General features: G+C 38.7%; 1 protein-coding gene and 1 long non-coding RNA gene across 2 annotated transcripts in view; both read left to right on the top strand.

Annotated features, from left to right (window-relative positions):
* opn7b (opsin 7, group member b) overlaps positions 1–1,826 on the top strand; it is a 30,839-nt gene extending 29,013 nt beyond the window's left edge. The window contains exons 5-6 of the mRNA XM_034876457.1: positions 551–885; positions 975–1,826. Coding sequence (XP_034732348.1) covers positions 551–885; positions 975–1,439 — 800 coding nt within the window. The 3' untranslated portion in view covers positions 1,440–1,826. The remainder of the gene's footprint in view (positions 1–550; positions 886–974) is intronic.
* The window catches only part of LOC117947508, a 1,113,976-nt gene that overhangs the window by 1,002,619 nt on the left and 94,024 nt on the right, over positions 1–17,333 (top strand). Inside the window, exon 2 of the long non-coding RNA XR_004657255.1 lies at positions 13,594–13,602. This is a non-coding gene — a long non-coding RNA (uncharacterized LOC117947508). The remainder of the gene's footprint in view (positions 1–13,593; positions 13,603–17,333) is intronic.

Genomic DNA, 17,333 nt, shown 5'->3' on the forward strand with positions numbered 1-17,333 from the left:
ACAGCCAAATACTGAAAAATAGTTGTGATCGTATTTTCTAATATTAGGTCTTGTGTGCACATCTCAAATTTCTTGTCTTCGGCCCTTTAAGAAATTATGCAGAGCAGCTACTCTCCACACACAAAGAATCATATGTTTGGGTTCCTGACATTAGGAAAATCGTTAATCGTCACGTGCATTCACGTGAGCTGTGGAATCTCTTGTCTGAACATGCCTGAGGTCACATTAAAATAAAGCATTGGTTGGTATGAAAAAAATCTTAACTTGTATCCATGGTCTTGTTACAGTAAACAACATATTTATTCATCTGAGGGGAATTTCCCATAAAAGTGTTCATGTTATTGTACGATATCATCCCGCTTCCTCCTCCTTCTGTCCTCCTCTTTCTACTCCTTAATCATTGCCTGTTATCAGCATTAGGTAACCAGACTTAATGTGCTTTAGTAGCATTTTGTTACTATGCTATGCTGTGTCCTTCCTCATCTGTCAGTAATCACCCGCCACTCTCCCTCCTCTTTCTCTGTCTCTACCCTGCTGTGTTTTTCCTCAGGTAACAAGTTCTCCTACTGCCACGCATGCCTTCTGGTTGCTGGGACCTGGTGCTACTCTGGAATTTTTGCTGTAGGTCCCCTGTCAGGCTGGGGAGACTACGGGCCCGAGCCTTACGGTACAGCATGCTGCATCAACTGGCATTCTCCAAGCCAAGACTCTGCAGCTATGAGCTACATCCTCTGCCTCTTTTTCTTCTGCTACATTGTGCCCTGCACTGTCATCTTTCTGTCCTACACATTCATTCTGCTGACCGTCCAGGGCTCCCAGCAGGCAGTGCAGCAGCACATGTCCCCACAGAACAAAATCCCCAATGCACAGGCATTTATCATTAAGGTAAATGCCTACGTTCATTTTCTAACAGATATATGTATAGACCTATTTTAATAAGACAAATTTATTTTATATGTTTTGTGTTTTTACAGATTTCAGTGGCAGTTTGCATTGGTTTCCTGACAGCATGGAGTCCATATGCCATTGTGGCCATGTGGGCAGCCTTTGGTAACCCAACAACTGTACCACCCATGGCTTTTGCTCTTGCAGCTATCTTTGCCAAGTCCTCCACCCTTTACAACCCTATTATCTATCTGGTCTTCAAGCCCAACTTCCGCAAGTCCCTGTGTCAGGATGTGGCCAAGTGCAGGACGACACTCTGTGGCTGTCTGTGTCAGGACAGCTTTGTACAGAAGGGAACTTGCAGGAAATCCAGGTTCTCAAATGGGCTACCGGAGAACCACCGGACCTGCAGAGACTGTCCTTACCCTGAAACAGTTATAGTACCAGAGAAAACTTTACAAAATACAGCCCCCAGCAGACTTTTAAAGGATCAATACAATTTAAGGGTTGCTGTTAGTCAGCTCTCCAATGAGTTGCAGAGTGACTTCCTTTAGGGAACAAACAAAGTCCGACAGTGGGAAGGCAAATAAAAAGAGGAGTAAGGGAGAAAAAGACAGCAAGAATGAAGGTCAAAGGACATTAACTGCAAGGAAAAACAGTTTTTCCTTTTCTTTTTGTGAAAAACAAAAAGATAACCATTGAATGAAGGAAAAGAGTTTAAAACTTTAAAAGTCAAAGTTAAGAACTCCAAAATGGTGATCTTGCCAAAAAAAGGCAAAAAAGTTAGAAACCAATAGAGAAGGATAAGTGAGCTGAACAGCCAACATGCAACCACAATATTTAATCAGGTCAAAATAACGCACTTCAATAACTATCCGATCACCTTGACTGATCAACATTGAGCTTTTATGTATTCGTCACGACTACTGTAGTTCATGATGTGTTTACAGTTTTTTTTGATTGACCTGCTTAAAGAAACTGGGATCCACCGGTGCTCATCATCGCAGTCTCAGCAGAGTGGAAGACACCTCTTAGAAATGTGTTAACCCTTTCTCATTAGATTGACACACTTTGCCCACCCTTTTTGCAGAACAGTTATAACGGATGTCATTCAAACTCTATTGTTTTAGATAGATAGAGACCTACATCAGTACGAAATTACTTAAGCACCTGTTTGACACTCCAATCAATAACAATCTTCATTTAGCAATCAGTCTGCATTCCTTAAAAAGGTGCAGCATCTGTGTTGTACTTTATCAACATGGATGGAAGAGGTCTAGGGCTGATGAGAGTGAGAGGACGAGGTAGAGGGGTCAGAGGAAGAGGAGTGGGAGGTGGAGGTGTAGTTGGAAGAGCTTAGGTTTCTAATGAAATCCGGGCAAGTGTAACTGTATTGATCAGTCATCAATCATGGTCTTTCACTTAGAGAGGCTGGACAAAGAGTCCAACCTGTTCTGAACAGAAACACTGTTGCATCCATTGTCAGAATTGTTTGACAGAAAAACAGGTAATGTTGCTGTAGAGTGTACAGAAATATCTTCAGTGATAAACTTTATGTTATTGTTCCCTCATTCCCATTACATGTATTCTTTTTGGTCTCCAAAGGCTATCATTCTCTGGTGGTAGAGGCTGAATGTTTAGTGCTGAGCAGGAGGCAGCCGTTGTGAACATGGTTATGGCAAACAATGCCATAGGCTGCGTTAAATCAGGGCAGCAGTGATTTCAGATCAGGGCATGTTTGGAAACATCAACAACGTTGACCGCATTTTAAGAAGGAACCATATGGCCAGGAAGCTGCTCTGCACAGTCCCATTTCAAAGGATCTCTTGTGAAGGAGGCCGGATGCCAATATGTGGAGGTAAGGAAACATTACTACAGTATACTGTGATGCCTTGTAATATCCGGTGGTTAGAGTCAGCTTGAGTCACTTTTCATTGTAATTTTGCCTTTTTTTACTTAGAGAAGAATGGAGCTTGAAGCTGAGGGGGCACATCCTGTCTTCATTTATGTTGATATAGCCGGCTTCAGTCTCTGTAAAGTGAGGCGACGTGGATGGAATCTCATTGGGTACAGGGCCACTATCACAGTTCCAGGACAGAGGGGTGCCCACATAACCATATCCGCTGCCATCTCCAATGATGGTGTCCTATGCCATGTCCCCACTATTGGCCCATACAACACCGTGCACCTCATACCATTCCTGGATGCCCTTCATGACAGGTTGATCCGACCTAAGGAGAGAGGGTTGTTGAGGCCTGGCATGCCACTCCTCGTCATATCTGGGACAAGATATTCAAGATAGATGCAAAACCTGTTTGAGGATAAAACACAGAATCTGGGAGACCAATCAGCTAAAATAAGCTACAACTTTAAAATGTGCCAAATATATGTTGCATAGGAACATACAGTGTGCTGGATAATATTTACTGTAAATGTCAGAGTTTTGTACAAATAAAGACAAAAATAGGGCACGTAATTTCTGAGATCTGGAAAACTGTGATAGAACAAAGTCAGACAGGGCAAGGAACAAATGGGTTGTATACAAGCCAATATTCTTTTCATGAATAGTAAATACTTTATTGCTAGTTCCAATCTTTCTGTGCAGAGGAAAGCTGTGTGCGTAATCATGGCAAATATAGGTCAAAATTGCCAGGAAGTCTGTCTGTAAACTGTAATGGATGTTTACAGGGGACACATCTGGAGACGTATTTTCAAACTTGCATCATACTACTCTTTAGTAATGTTGTTGCTATCCCAGATTGCATTAGTTTACCTGGTCAGTGTGTAATTAGCACCAACAAGAATGATGTCCAAACCTATGAAAATGTATCCCAAAACAGGAATAAACTGGAATGCTCCTTTTAAACAGGTCAGCTAACCTTTAGTGACCTGTGTGTGTGTGTGTGTGTGTGTGTGTGTGTGTGTGTGTGTGTGTGTGTGTGTGTGTGTGTGTGTGTGTGTGTGTGTGTGTGTGTGTGTGTGTGTGACAGCGGGAGAAAAAAAAAATTGTGTGGTTTATTTAGACTGTCTGTTTGTGTGTGTAATTTGCCTCTGTAAGCATTTATGGCGACAAGACAAGACAGCTCCTGAGAATATCAGAGTATCAGCAAATTATTTTGGGTCTGACACATAAACAACAAAAAAGAACTGAAATGGACATGTTTGAACCTATTCTATATGCCATTACAACAAAAGAGGGGAAATTAACTTTCATGCACATCTTAGGACACTTCTATTGTACTGTACTTGTTGCTATTTTATATTTTAATTGAAGGATGGAATATTTGTATAACAGTGACTGCTTTTTTAAGAAATTGATACTAAACCACCCACGCCACCTGAATCAATAGACTACTTGCACTTTTCTCACAACACTTTGCCCTGAGGTAAGCTAAGCTTTGTTATTTCAGTTTACAGTGTACAGCTCTCTTCTCAGCTGTGGGTTTTGGCTAAATTTAGATTGACATTAGCACTGCATGGACTGATGCTGCCCCCATCATTCATTTCAATGAGGCCACTGCATTGACACAGAGAGCTGTAGCAAAAATACACAGCGCCATGGCAAAAAATTTTGAACCTTGCAAACACCTTCATAGTAACCTTTCTACTGTTTACCTCAATGAGACAGGGGACAAAGTCAACACAATTGCTGCCATGATAACTTTCTGGAGTTATCCTATTTCATAGTATTGTAAATTGCTGTGTGGTGTTTAAATGCCAAATAAGCTTTAATACTCATGGATCTTTTACTTAAACCAGCCTTTCGGGATCATATTTTACAACCCTATCGTCCCTGGACGATAAAACCCCTGGACGTTGTCATTATGTTCAATGTGAATGTGCCAATTTATTTTACATCCACTGTCAGTGTTTCAAAAACTATTCCTGTAATATCTGGTTAATTATAGTGTTAAAGTTTAGGAAAAGATAGTGGCTATAGAAAATAAACTTGGTATGGTTAAGTGACGTAAACACAAAAAAACACTAAACAAGTACCTCCTGCATTTGCACTGGACACAAATCAGGAAGTGCAGATTTGTCCAATATGATACTGGCTTGGTATTTCTTTATCTTACCGCTACTTGATGAACACCACACCACCTATGTATCCCACTGCAATGTGACAGTTGTTTCACACTCTGAATGGGAGCTATCCACCTCCAAAACCTTAGCAAAGGCTTTACTAAACCACAGTTTAGAGCAAAGCTACTCAAAACTTTATGGTTAGCCTTTAAAAAAAAAAGATCAATCAATCAATTCTGTTTGTCACATGTAATCATATTAGCTACAATTATTATAGTTCCAGTGAAATGTAATCCTGCCAGTTGCTTCACTTTTTGCATTAAATAGAGTAGATAGAATATAAATAAATATATATGTTTGTTTTCTTGGGGTGTGGGGTCTTAAATTGTGTCCTAATTTAGCATTTTGGTGGCCTGAGGGTAGAAGCTCTTCCTAAACCTCTCAGTGCTGGCCTGGCTTATCTGATATCTCTTACAGCCCTCAACTTAACATCTTTAATGATTCTCCTTGCCTCGTTTTTGCAGCAGCGGGTGTAGATACAGGCAGGGTATAGCACTGCCTATTTATGTTAAAGCAAACCAACCACTCTGCAGGGCACGGACACAGATATAGAATGAATTGTGGTTTCAATAACAACCATTGTTATTGTTATTTAGCATCCAATTAAATTAAATAGATCATTTGCTGTGAGCATTCTGCTGACCATAACCCAGAGGTTCAAGTGTAAATCCTTGACCTGAGGATTACCATAAGGTATGGTTAAAAGAAAGTCCCAGGCTTTCCGTGGGCCTCTAACCATTTAAACCCTTTGCTTACACATGTGTGAAAGTCTTACTGCACCACTTGCAACTACAGGCTGTTTCACTGACGCATACTGTCAACAATTCTAATCAGGTTGCCAGAGAAAAAGCTGTTTTTGTCTATGCAACTAACAACTCTATTGTATACAACTTCATGGATGTACAGGGTAGCAGCTCATTACTGGTTCTTGCTTAACAGCTTCCAGGTTGAACATAAGTAGCTTATAACCGGGCATGATGCATTTTTTTGCCCAGGAAAAACTATACAATTATACTTGAAAGATGTTGCTGGTTTCATGTTGGCTATATAAGATTTAAGAGGAACAGCTCAAGGATTTGTGAAATGCAAGTGTCATGCTGGAACCAAGGGTTGCAGTCAACTTTACACTCACTCACTGTCAAAGCCTAAATGTTGTTTTGGACACTGGTATTTTTCTGCCAATTTGCAGGTTACCAAAGAACATACATATCAAAGACTTGGCTTCCAGTCCTGTGCTTGGCGGACTGTGTTCAGCTGCATTAACTCTCTTAGATGAAGATGCATGTACAAACCAGGAAACATAACTGAAAATCTATTTTTGATGTCTCTTTTTTCTATTCTGTGTTACTGAAGGTACAAACTCTGCACATACTAGCCATTCCTACCTGGGTCATCTCCACTGACTTTACTCATATGCACATATATATTTATATTAGATGTCATCTTCAATATCTTGAATATAAGCCCTTAATGTGTAAATAGGGGATGGACAAACCATTTTAGTGTCTTAAAATGGGGGGGGGGGGGGTTCCCCATTCATCCATCTATGCATAATTTATAATCGCGTGTTGCAGTGGGCTGGGGGGCGAGTTTAATTTCTTTGTTGTGTGAGCTTCTGACTGTGGCTTTGAAAGGGTTTCCATTGTTTCTCATTATTGTTTCTTATTACAGGGATTTAGTGCAAAACAGGTTCCAGGTTTGTGGCTTACCTCCCTGCAGCTGGAATCAATTTTCCTTTAGCTCCCATATTTTCCCTCATAATTATTTATATCCTAATATCAAGATTACTAATATGACACAGCCATAATATTATGGACATTACACGGTTGACCATTATCAGTTAAACTCTATTTCCCACAACGGTGTTGTTGGGGAAATTATAACCCAAGTGGGAAATATCTATTTATGATGTTATTGTATATGCAACTTCTATGAAAGTGATTGTTTCTACCTCCCAATGAATCATGGCATGTATTTGTGGATCTTGTTGTCTAATTTTGAAGTGGATATATGAAGCATTTAATATTTAGAAATCCATGTAGCAGAAGTCATTTATGTCATTACAGCAGCTTGGAGCTTGGAGCAGTTTCCTGCGAGTGACTTTAATTACAGAGAAATTATAATGCTGACATGTCAAAACTTGGATATGTGCATGAAACCGCTTGAGATGGATGCAATTATCATTTACCCTTGCACCAAGAAATATTTGTTGTCACCAGTACAGTGTAAGGCATCAACACTATTTTTAGACATGCTAATTTAAACTCTTTTAACTTTCATTAATTTTCTCCCTGTAATTCTCATTTCTCTCAGTTTTACCTGTCAGAAAGCAGCCTGGAAACATGACAGAAACAACTAAGTTAATCCCATTTGTGACATGAGCAGAAATATTTCAAATGCAGTATTTATGATTGTTTCTATTGCAGTTACTGAGTTCTTGAAGAGTACACTGAGTCTGAATTATGTGGTAAATCATATATATACGCACTCTCAATATGTCTGCGCTAATCCGCTATAAATAAAGTTAAATGCCATCATGAGGATGCAACTAGAATCTAAATCATCTGACTGCAGCTGTGAAGCAAAGTCTTCGTATGAATCCCAATTTTCCTTTTTTTCTTCAAAAGCAAACGCTATGTCCTCAGTAGATTGCAATTTTAGACTGCACTGTATTACGCTGGCATACATAAATGGAAATACATAGGTACATGTAAAAGGTTTTTCAGTTTCCCAGTTTCTAAGACACAATCAGGCTGAATGTGATGTGTTTTACCTATGTGTATGTTGATATATTGAAGAAAAATTATCAATGTAGTTTTAATTGTTACATTGTAATTATTAAAATTATTGTTGTTGTCAGTGACGTTTTATAGTCATTGTGAAAAATGTTTACATCTTTTGGTATTCTTTTTTTGTTTAGAAAATATTGACGATTGTATGAAAAGTGTTAAACACCCAAGGGGACATGATTTCTTCTGGGATAAAATGGAATGATAAATAAATACAATTCCGGATTCTATAAATGAATAGCCAACAACTTTTCTGTTTCTTTTCTTTAATGGGTTTTCATTGTTACTGTAAAACATGGCCAAACAGTATGCGCTCAATATTCCTCAATGTATTACTGAAGAGACGATGCCCATGCTCACTAATCACGTTTCCTGCAGTTGCAACGTGTTCTCTCTGTCACACCGCTGTAGCCCTGATTTGTCGTTACATTTTGGAGGAGACACATGGCTACAGCAAAGCCTACTACATAACTTCAAAAGCAGCTGCCGTAAGTACATGATAACGCACAAGTATAAATCAAGCATCTCATGGCAATCCATCCCAAACTTATTAAGACATTTCACTGAATAACGAAACTGTCAACACATCCTCAGGTCTGTTTTAGAATTAACTAAATTAACTAAAACTTCTTCTTCTTCATTTTGTGGCAGGTGGCAACCATAAAGTGACTTAAAACTTAATTGAAATTCATTATTTATTCTGCAAATAACGTTTCCATCAGCGTTTATCACATAAGTTGTATATCAATCAAGATAAAAATCTGATAAGACCGGACGTAATCATTAAATTTCATTACATTTTACTGCGTCCTTAAGGCGCTTTTCATTCGATATCACTTAATTCGGATAAAACCATGTGGATAGAAACATGGCTGATGCTTTTGTATTCCGCTGCAGCGGAGGGATGGTAAAACAGAGAGGGATTTTTGGACTAAACTAGCTTTGCATAATACCCACTTTATTGGTCTAAATTATTGTTTGAAGCCAAATTAGTTTCAGATAAACTTTGGAATGTGTTTTCTTTCACAGAACAAGGCCTGTGGGTTTTAATCACTAAAGCCTTATTAGGTAGGGATCTTTTTGTTGGATTTTTGGCCAATACAAACAGGATAAATGATGACAGCGAGTAAAATATGTTTGAATTTCAATGTTTATATGGGCACCTGACTATTGTTTAAAGACAGACTTGAACAATTATCCTTTAAGGAGATGTCATATATTAAAAGCAATATGTATTGAGGTGGGGATCAGCCTATCATCAGTTGACGTGGTTGCCCCTGCAACCGCTGCTTGCGGGCAACCCCCTTCGCCTATCTGTGTTTTTTTACATTAAGTACTAGATACACACACACAAACACACACAAAAACTGTATCTCTAAGCAGGCTGGCCTAGATTTTACAGCAACACTAAAGCACTTCTCCCGCCATATGTAATGTAATGTGACGTAATGTTATAGAAAATTCCACTTCCAACTTGTAGGGGGACCGAAACGGGAAAAGTGTTTTAGTGCAGCCTGTTGGCCTGTAGGATTTCTGGTCAGTGATTTATAGATGCAGAAGTTATTTTATCACATTTTTATCTCGAAATATCTTTTATGGCAGTTATATATTCCTACAGTTTTGAAAATCTAGTTGTTTTTCATTAATATACACCATGCTGTACATGGGTGTCCAACCTGCACATTGCTCTTTAAGCTCTAATTGGTTTTGTCACACTTTTCTGCATCTCTAAAACAAGACTTTTGATGTATGTTTGCATATTCAGTGGAAACAGGTGACAACTTGCAAATATCAATGAAAATGTACCATGACTCCCTGTATTTTCCGTAATGTGGTTGGGTGGTTAAATCAATAATCTATTATGAGAAGTTTAACCATTAGTATGATATAATAGACTTTAGTGCAATATGACCTTAAATAATGTACTAACTTAACCAAATTGGCAATTCAACAACATCTATGACCTTGAACCAACTGAGGAGAGAAAACTTGTTTTTCCTATTTCATTTATTGAACATGTATTAAGAAAAACTATCTGCTGTGATTTCTGTTTCTGCTCGACACCTTTTCCACTCGCTTTACTCTTGCACACCTGGCCTGCTGCATTAGCCCTGCAGATTCAGGTGTAGTTGAGATGGAAATGAGTCAGTGTATCATTTGGTCATTCAATTTTCCTTTCATAAACAGGTATTAAAAAACAAAAAACAAATGGTTGTTTGATTTTTGGTTTAAAATACAAAATTGAAATACACAGCGTTTTTTTCCTTTTCATGGTCAAAAGAGCATGAGAGAAATGTAAAATAGGCTTGGATTTTCATTTTCTATTTCATATAACAAAAAATAAAATCACTAGAAAACAGAAATGAAAAAAAGGCTCTTTTTTATTTTTGGGACTGGAGGTTGTAAATTCCAAGGCAACCGTTGTGAACTGAAGTCTATTTTTTCCTGAGCTGGTATCGATCCTTATCGCTGCAAAGTTGTCTCGCAGCGGGCGGGGGGGGGGGATAGTACAAGCGTTTTGAGAGAAAAAAAGGAGTCAATTTCCCACAAATTGCAACAGAACATGTGACAAATGAAATAGAAAATCAAGTCAAAGTTGAAACTAGAGAGCGTTATGCAACATGGAGAGTCGGAGGGAGGCAGTGAGAGGGAACTAAATGAATGTGGCATTTTGAAAAAAAAGTCCCCTCAAGCATCGTCACAGTAGGGTTCCAAAGCCTAGTCTGTAGATATTAATATTAATAATCTATGTTTTAAAGTCATTTTAGCCTGTGCTGAAAGCAACACTGGTAAACTGGCGCTGTTGTATTGGATTATTACAAAATCCGGTCTCTGAATATGAAAATTCAGTGTTTTTAATATTTTGTTATATGAAATATAAAATTAATATCAAAGCATATTTTTAAATATATCTCATCCTATTTGACCGTGAAAAGAAAAAAACGGATTGTATTTCAAATAAAAATTTTGTATTTTCAAACAAAAATCAAATAATCCTTCGTTTTTTGGTTACCTGTTTATGAAATGAAAATTGAATCTCCAAAAGATACACTCACCAAACTGATGGCTGATACACCTTGACAAGAAGTCCCTGCTGAACATCATTTTCATTGATGCTCTGCAAGGTCTGCGGTAGAGCAAGATTTTATAATGGGGAAGACTGTGGTGATGTGAGCGGCACTGCAGCAGCTAAGCTGAGTTAATATCAATCATGAATTAGTGTGATCAGCGTTCAAGCTTAACTGGTGTTTCTACTGATGTGAAAAGATGGTAAAAGATGTTATAGAAGCTGCCTCTTTTATCAACTGTTTAAGGGTTTTGGCATGGTGAAAAAGCTAAAACTATTTTTAACTTTGTGTCTGCACAATAATCGGGAATGCTTTGCATTGTGTAGATTAATATAATAATATAATAATATTAATATTAATATTTACATGGATTTACTGCCTGGCTTGAGCATGGCAACAAACTGGAGGTAACACACACATATATTAGTCAAACGGTAGTTTATTTAAACTAAACATAAGCTTAATGGTGGGGTGTGTTAATGTGAAAGACATCAGTCATGTTTGAAGTGTGTGGATGGGTGAATATATGGTGTGATGCGCGTTGGATGGTGCAGCAAACCAAACACAAGACGTGTTGTTGGATGCAACGGGCCCAGCTGAGAGTGAGATGTTCAGGAGGGCACTCCTTTATGCATTCTGTAAGCCTCGCCCGGACGGCCCTCCCAGCTTCACCTACACTTCCAGTACCTGCAGAACAAAAGAGAAAAACATGAATGGCAGGCAGAGTGGTGAGAGAAAATGGCTAATTAAATCAGTTTCTCTCATTCAGTGCCAGGATCAGCTGGTCACATTATAGATTTTTGGTGAGTGGTCAAAATGTGTTTGTACTTGCTTGTCATTGTTTTTATACCAATATGATATAACAGAAGTTGTCTGATTGTGGCCATTTAAAACATGTGCTAATTAGGGTTTAAACCGCAAAACAAAACTATTAGGGAACAGTTATGGTTTGGGTTGAAAGAGCACTTTGTTAATCAGTTGCGGTCATGGTTACACATAACCTAAGTTGACTGTTGGTCAAAAACTGAAAACAAACAGCCGTCATTAAAAGAACAGTGCATAAATACCAGCACTCTAATAGCTGGAGAAGGACAATAATCCAATTCAATGCAATTCAATGTCTGCATTGTCAGTATATTTTATTGAGAGAGCTAAAATGTACTCAGATGAAGCAGATAATGATTGACCTTGCTATGTTAACACAGCTGTGCATGTGTACATTTGATAAATACCAAGTTCCTTGTGTACACAGGCAGCAAACCCTGACAAAATGTATTCAGTCATTATCACTGATTGTACATAATATTTTTCTCAGTTTCATGGATTGGCCTTTGTTTTCTTGTTATACTTGGTCGAATGTTTTGTCTCACTTAAAAATATCCCCTGCATTCTGTCTTTTCATGAACCTAAGAATGGTCTTTCGTTGCCCATGGGTATACATCTTAAAAACAAACAATAAGTTGCTCCGCCGTTCTGCATGCTATATTGGACAAAATTGCACTACCAGTTGTCTTAAACATTAAGATCCTATCTCCCAATTTAAGAATGCGCCTCCCACTCACACACAGGATATTAGTCTAATTTGATTTTGTGTCTGGCAAAGCAGTAACCTTCCAACTCAACACAACAGGCAACTTACAGATTTGAATGCAAAAGTAAAAGCCTGCAAATGCTGGAGCTTCAATGAAATTACATTTTCTTGCATTTAGGTTCCAGCAAAACATGACATGAATTAAAAATTGTAAATATTAGCTTTTGGTATTAACATGACGAGGACGAGTATTGTAACACTGTGGAATCCTATTGAGGATTCACAAACCAATGTGAATGTAATTCTATTTCTTCATTCAGTCCATATATCAGTCCGAATATCATCTAAGACGGGCAGACCTTTTCTTACCACACCTGAACTGTTCATTTGAAAAGCTACAAAAAGTGAAGCACTGTAATTTGTATGATTTACACTTTCTTTTTGCTGTGTGCACCACATTGACAGCTACTGTATAACGTAGAACCCAGCTGGCCGCATAGGGAGGAGGGTCGGGGAGGATGGGTGGGCGTTAACATACGGGATAACAAAAGACTTTCAACCAGTAAATGCATTTTGTGTGTTTTAATACAAATGACAATTTTTACCTAAACTTAACAAGTTGTATTGGTAATTAAACTTCGTCACCTTATAACACTCACTTTTTCTTGCCTAAATCTTACCGTAATCTCGCCGAAATGACCGGCACCTTGCGGTGCCCTGTACCCTGTACACAGTCACCTATTCTGGGGTAACTAGACCCCCAACTATTATAAATACTTATTTGTTGTTCCCTTTTGTGAGCCCTTTATATGAACATTGTCGAATGGAAATTGTGTCTTAATCTTTAAAGCAACTTTGAGTATGTAAAAAAAGCTACATGAAATGCACTCTATAAAGTAACCATGTCACACTACTTCCTTCTTTGCTCCAGACATTATTTGCTACTGCTGCTAGAGGGCTTTGTCATTTGAAGTTATTGTTTTTGGCATTAGCTGCTACAACAAATCAAAAAAATTGTGAAAAGAGTCTCTTTTTATGTCTTTCAGCTCTCTAGCCACAGGAAGGTTCAGTCTTTCTTGTGATGTGTACTATAAGGTGTAGAGTATCATTCAATCTGTGATTAAGGGGCTCACATAGGAAGGTATCAGGGGAAGGTCTGACAGCAATTCTGATCATGTAATGATGCCACAGGGGAAATGCATTCTGCCTCCTGGTAACAGACAAAGTGCAATCACAGGCGCCAAATGTATCAATGACATACATGTCTGGCAGCTTTCGGTCCTGTGATGCCTGAAGTGAAGTATTTGTAGTAGTGCTGGCTGTGATGCCTCCTGCTGTGGCGTGACACTGACACACTTGCACATTAGGTTTCCCACCGGTAATGTCAGCTGAAGCACTTCTTTACTTCTTCCTCCTGAGTGTGAAAAGAAGGGACGGGAGGCTGGTAATAAGGTCTGGTTGTTGATTATTGCTGTGTGATACTTTTGATTTTTATCTACCAAATGTTTTGGACAATAATTCCTCTGTATTCACCAGATCAGTCCAAAAAAGGGATGTTTATCCTAGGGTGAGAAAGGCAAACTCAAAATGCTGTACAGTACCTGTGGGGTGAGTGAGTTAAAAAACCTTCACATTCAAAGAGACAGTTCAAATGTTTTCACATAATGTAGTATGACATTTGGGCTTTAGCTAAGACTAGAGATCCTGCGGTCAGAGATGTTCCAGACACAAATAAGACTGCCACAAACTAGAGTGGAGTTTATATCATCCTTTGGGCACTTTGGAAAAACAGTTAAAACAGTTCCATGGAGATGTCGCAGCTAGGCTTGTATACTATCTGATCTGACAGGTCCTAAGACTTTTACTCTTAGATCAATTTTGAGTCTCCAGAGAGTCTAGATTAGGGTTTTTTTGTTTTCAGTTGTCAGGATGTCTAAGCAGATCTATTCATATATTCGGGATGGACATCTGAGAAAATATTATCCTCCGGAAATGTAAGTCACACTGAATCTAAAAAATATGTGTTTTATGTGGTTATGACTCAGAGAAGGAGAGCAATGTTTGATGCAAATTGGCGGGCTAAACTGCAAAAGCTTTTATTCAAAACATCAGTATGCACTGGTCCCTTTTACTTCTGGCAGTATCTTTGCCTCATGTCTCTCCCTCCTCACAGTTGGAAAACCTCTGGGCTACGCCAAAGATCTTTGCCCACACAGACATGGACGTGTATTGATATGGCTTTCTAATATTTAGCAACATTCTTTGTAATTGCACTTCCGATTAGAGATTTGATGCTTGATGAACCGTATATTAAACATTTTAATTGCCAGTCTACATGCATCATCTTACAAAGCTTTTGGTTTGTTTGCTTTTGTGGGAGTGCAGATGGGTCTTATCAGAAGACAAGAAGCATCCTGCCCTATTACGCTTTTATACAACTAAATCTAAATCAGTGGGAGCCTTTCTTGTACTGTATGAATGCATAAGCTTTATATAAGTGTGTGTGTGTGTGTGTGTGTGTGTGTGTGTGTGTGTGTGCTGCGTGTGTGCATACATGTGTTTACATGTTACAGCATTACCATGTCCCTACTCTCTGTCACTCTCTTTAACTCCACATCTAATTTCACCTCCCATACCCAACACCCATGTTGACTCATAACCCTGAGTACTACTTAATTTTTAAATTACTTTCTTTCAGGCATCAAAGAATCAGATTACAAATTGTTTTATATTATATTTGAGACATGACATTTGCAGTGTATGGAGCATATAGTAAACTACTTATTTATCATGTCCCTGTATACATGATTATAATATTATCCATGTTTGGAGGAAGCCCAGGGTCTACAAACAGCAACAACAAACAAACTGTGCCCACCCGCACCACAAAGCATACACAAACAGTGTTCCAGCGTTCCAGCCAATAACTGACAAGAAGGATTTGGGGGTGGGGGTTGGGGGGGGGGTGTGCACAGAAGCACAGAAGGGAGGGGACGGGATGAGGAGGACTTTATTGCGAATGTTATGTATTTGTATCTTTCCTATCAACCGAGGGGAAATTATTTCATCACTTACGGAGTCTTCAGCTGATTTTTTTAAACGTTATTACGGTGCACAACTTACTGGAAAAAAACTGAGCAACGTGTTGTTAATGGTGACACAACCACTGATTAAATATGTAGGACACTGAAGCAATATTGTCGTTAAAGACCCACCGATCGCTGTCAGATTCTCTGCTATAAATGCCTGCATTGCATTGTGGGATATGGGATTTGCATGCGCCCCGCTCGGCCAATATTGTAGTTTTCTGTCTTACAGGATTATTTCACCTGTAATAAGTAAGTAAGTAATAAGTACTATTATTAAAAATAAAGAAATGCATTACATGATAACATCAAAATAAATGTTGATAGATGTAGCGTTATAGTTTTTAAAATATCATTAAAACAACAAAGCAATCCAGCTTCTCTTGCCAAAATAGACCAAAATAATAACTAAAAAAAATGGGCTAAAAAAAAAAAAGTCCACCAATAATAGCAAAGCTTCAAACAGCTTCTTTGCTGCAACCTGACTGGCAGAAAGAATCTTTCTGTAACCGGGAAAGATGCTTCCTATTAAAATACATTAGTTTGAAAAAAGTAAAAATTACGAACATTTCCAAAATATCGTGATAGTATCACGATCTAATGAATTTCTTTTTGTGAAGCCATCACTAACCGCCGTGAGACTGGGTTGCTCTGTACTGACGGGCCAATAATGAAGTTGAACTAACCATATGGACATATGCTGGTCCACTGAGACTCCACTCCAGACTTCATTTCTGCCATTCTCACCACCCCACCATACTTTCAGTCACTCTCCTCCTCTCCCCTTCTTCTCCTCTCGCGCTGCCACCTCTCATCTCACTCTCTGTTGACACATCTGTCTGTCACTTACTCCTTTTTATCTCTTCTGCTGACGGTTTCCATTAATCTTCATCTCCTCCAAGTTCCCTCAGTTCCCTCTCATTTTCCATTATATTCCTCCAAATCCATTTCCTCTCTGCTGCATCACTGCACTTTATCTGTCTCATCACTTCATTTTATTAGCGTCAGTCCCCCGCATGCCTCTCACCCGTGAAGACCCTCAAAACCCTATTTTCTATCTTTTCTTTGTTTTTAAACGTATACACACAGGCACACGTAAGCAAACACTCACTCTTGTATTCACACACACTGATCCTTTAACACAAGGCTTTCCACTCTGGTGTGTCCTTGGAGGAAAGTACTAAAATAGCATTAGCATTTTGCTCTCCCTTTGCACTTACATAAAATACATCCTACATAACCAATTACAAAACATTTCTCTTCTTTATGTGTGAATCCCATCGGCAGCCCACATGGCACTGCACACTATGTATGCTCCATACCGTGTTAATCCTCACATGGGTGCTGATTCCCTTAATTAGTTCAGGACAAGGGGAACGGAACATGCTTTGAGTTATAAATCTTCCTGTCATCCACCACTATGATATACAAGTACTGTATATTCTCAAACATGGGCAGAGGTTTAATTATGCCATTACGTGTATTTTTCTTCTGTGCATCTAAAAATCCAATCAACTTCATCTCCGGACACCAAACACATCCACTGCACTTATGTGGGAAACATATAATAATATGATGCCTTTTCTCTTCCTAAGATGTTGTTAGTGAGCTGTGCCGTGCTGAAACAAAGGAACATCGATGAGCTGATCACACAGCCTATCAAACAGGCAGGAAGATCAGAGAGGTTGATTCTGTGCATTTGGATGTGTGTATATGTCCGTCGTAACAGCATTAAATTAGCTTGTCTTACTTATTAGGGGCATCGTTTTTTGCTTTAACAGGTTTTAACCCAGGTTTTATGTCCCCCATGACCTGAATGTTTCCTGCAGCAAGATGACATCAATCACTTCAGTTTACAGTAAAGCAAACATGGGAAAAATCTGTTGTGACA

Source organism: Etheostoma cragini, chromosome 7, assembly GCF_013103735.1.
Source record: "Etheostoma cragini isolate CJK2018 chromosome 7, CSU_Ecrag_1.0, whole genome shotgun sequence".
NCBI classification, from domain to species: domain Eukaryota; kingdom Metazoa; phylum Chordata; class Actinopteri; order Perciformes; family Percidae; genus Etheostoma; species Etheostoma cragini.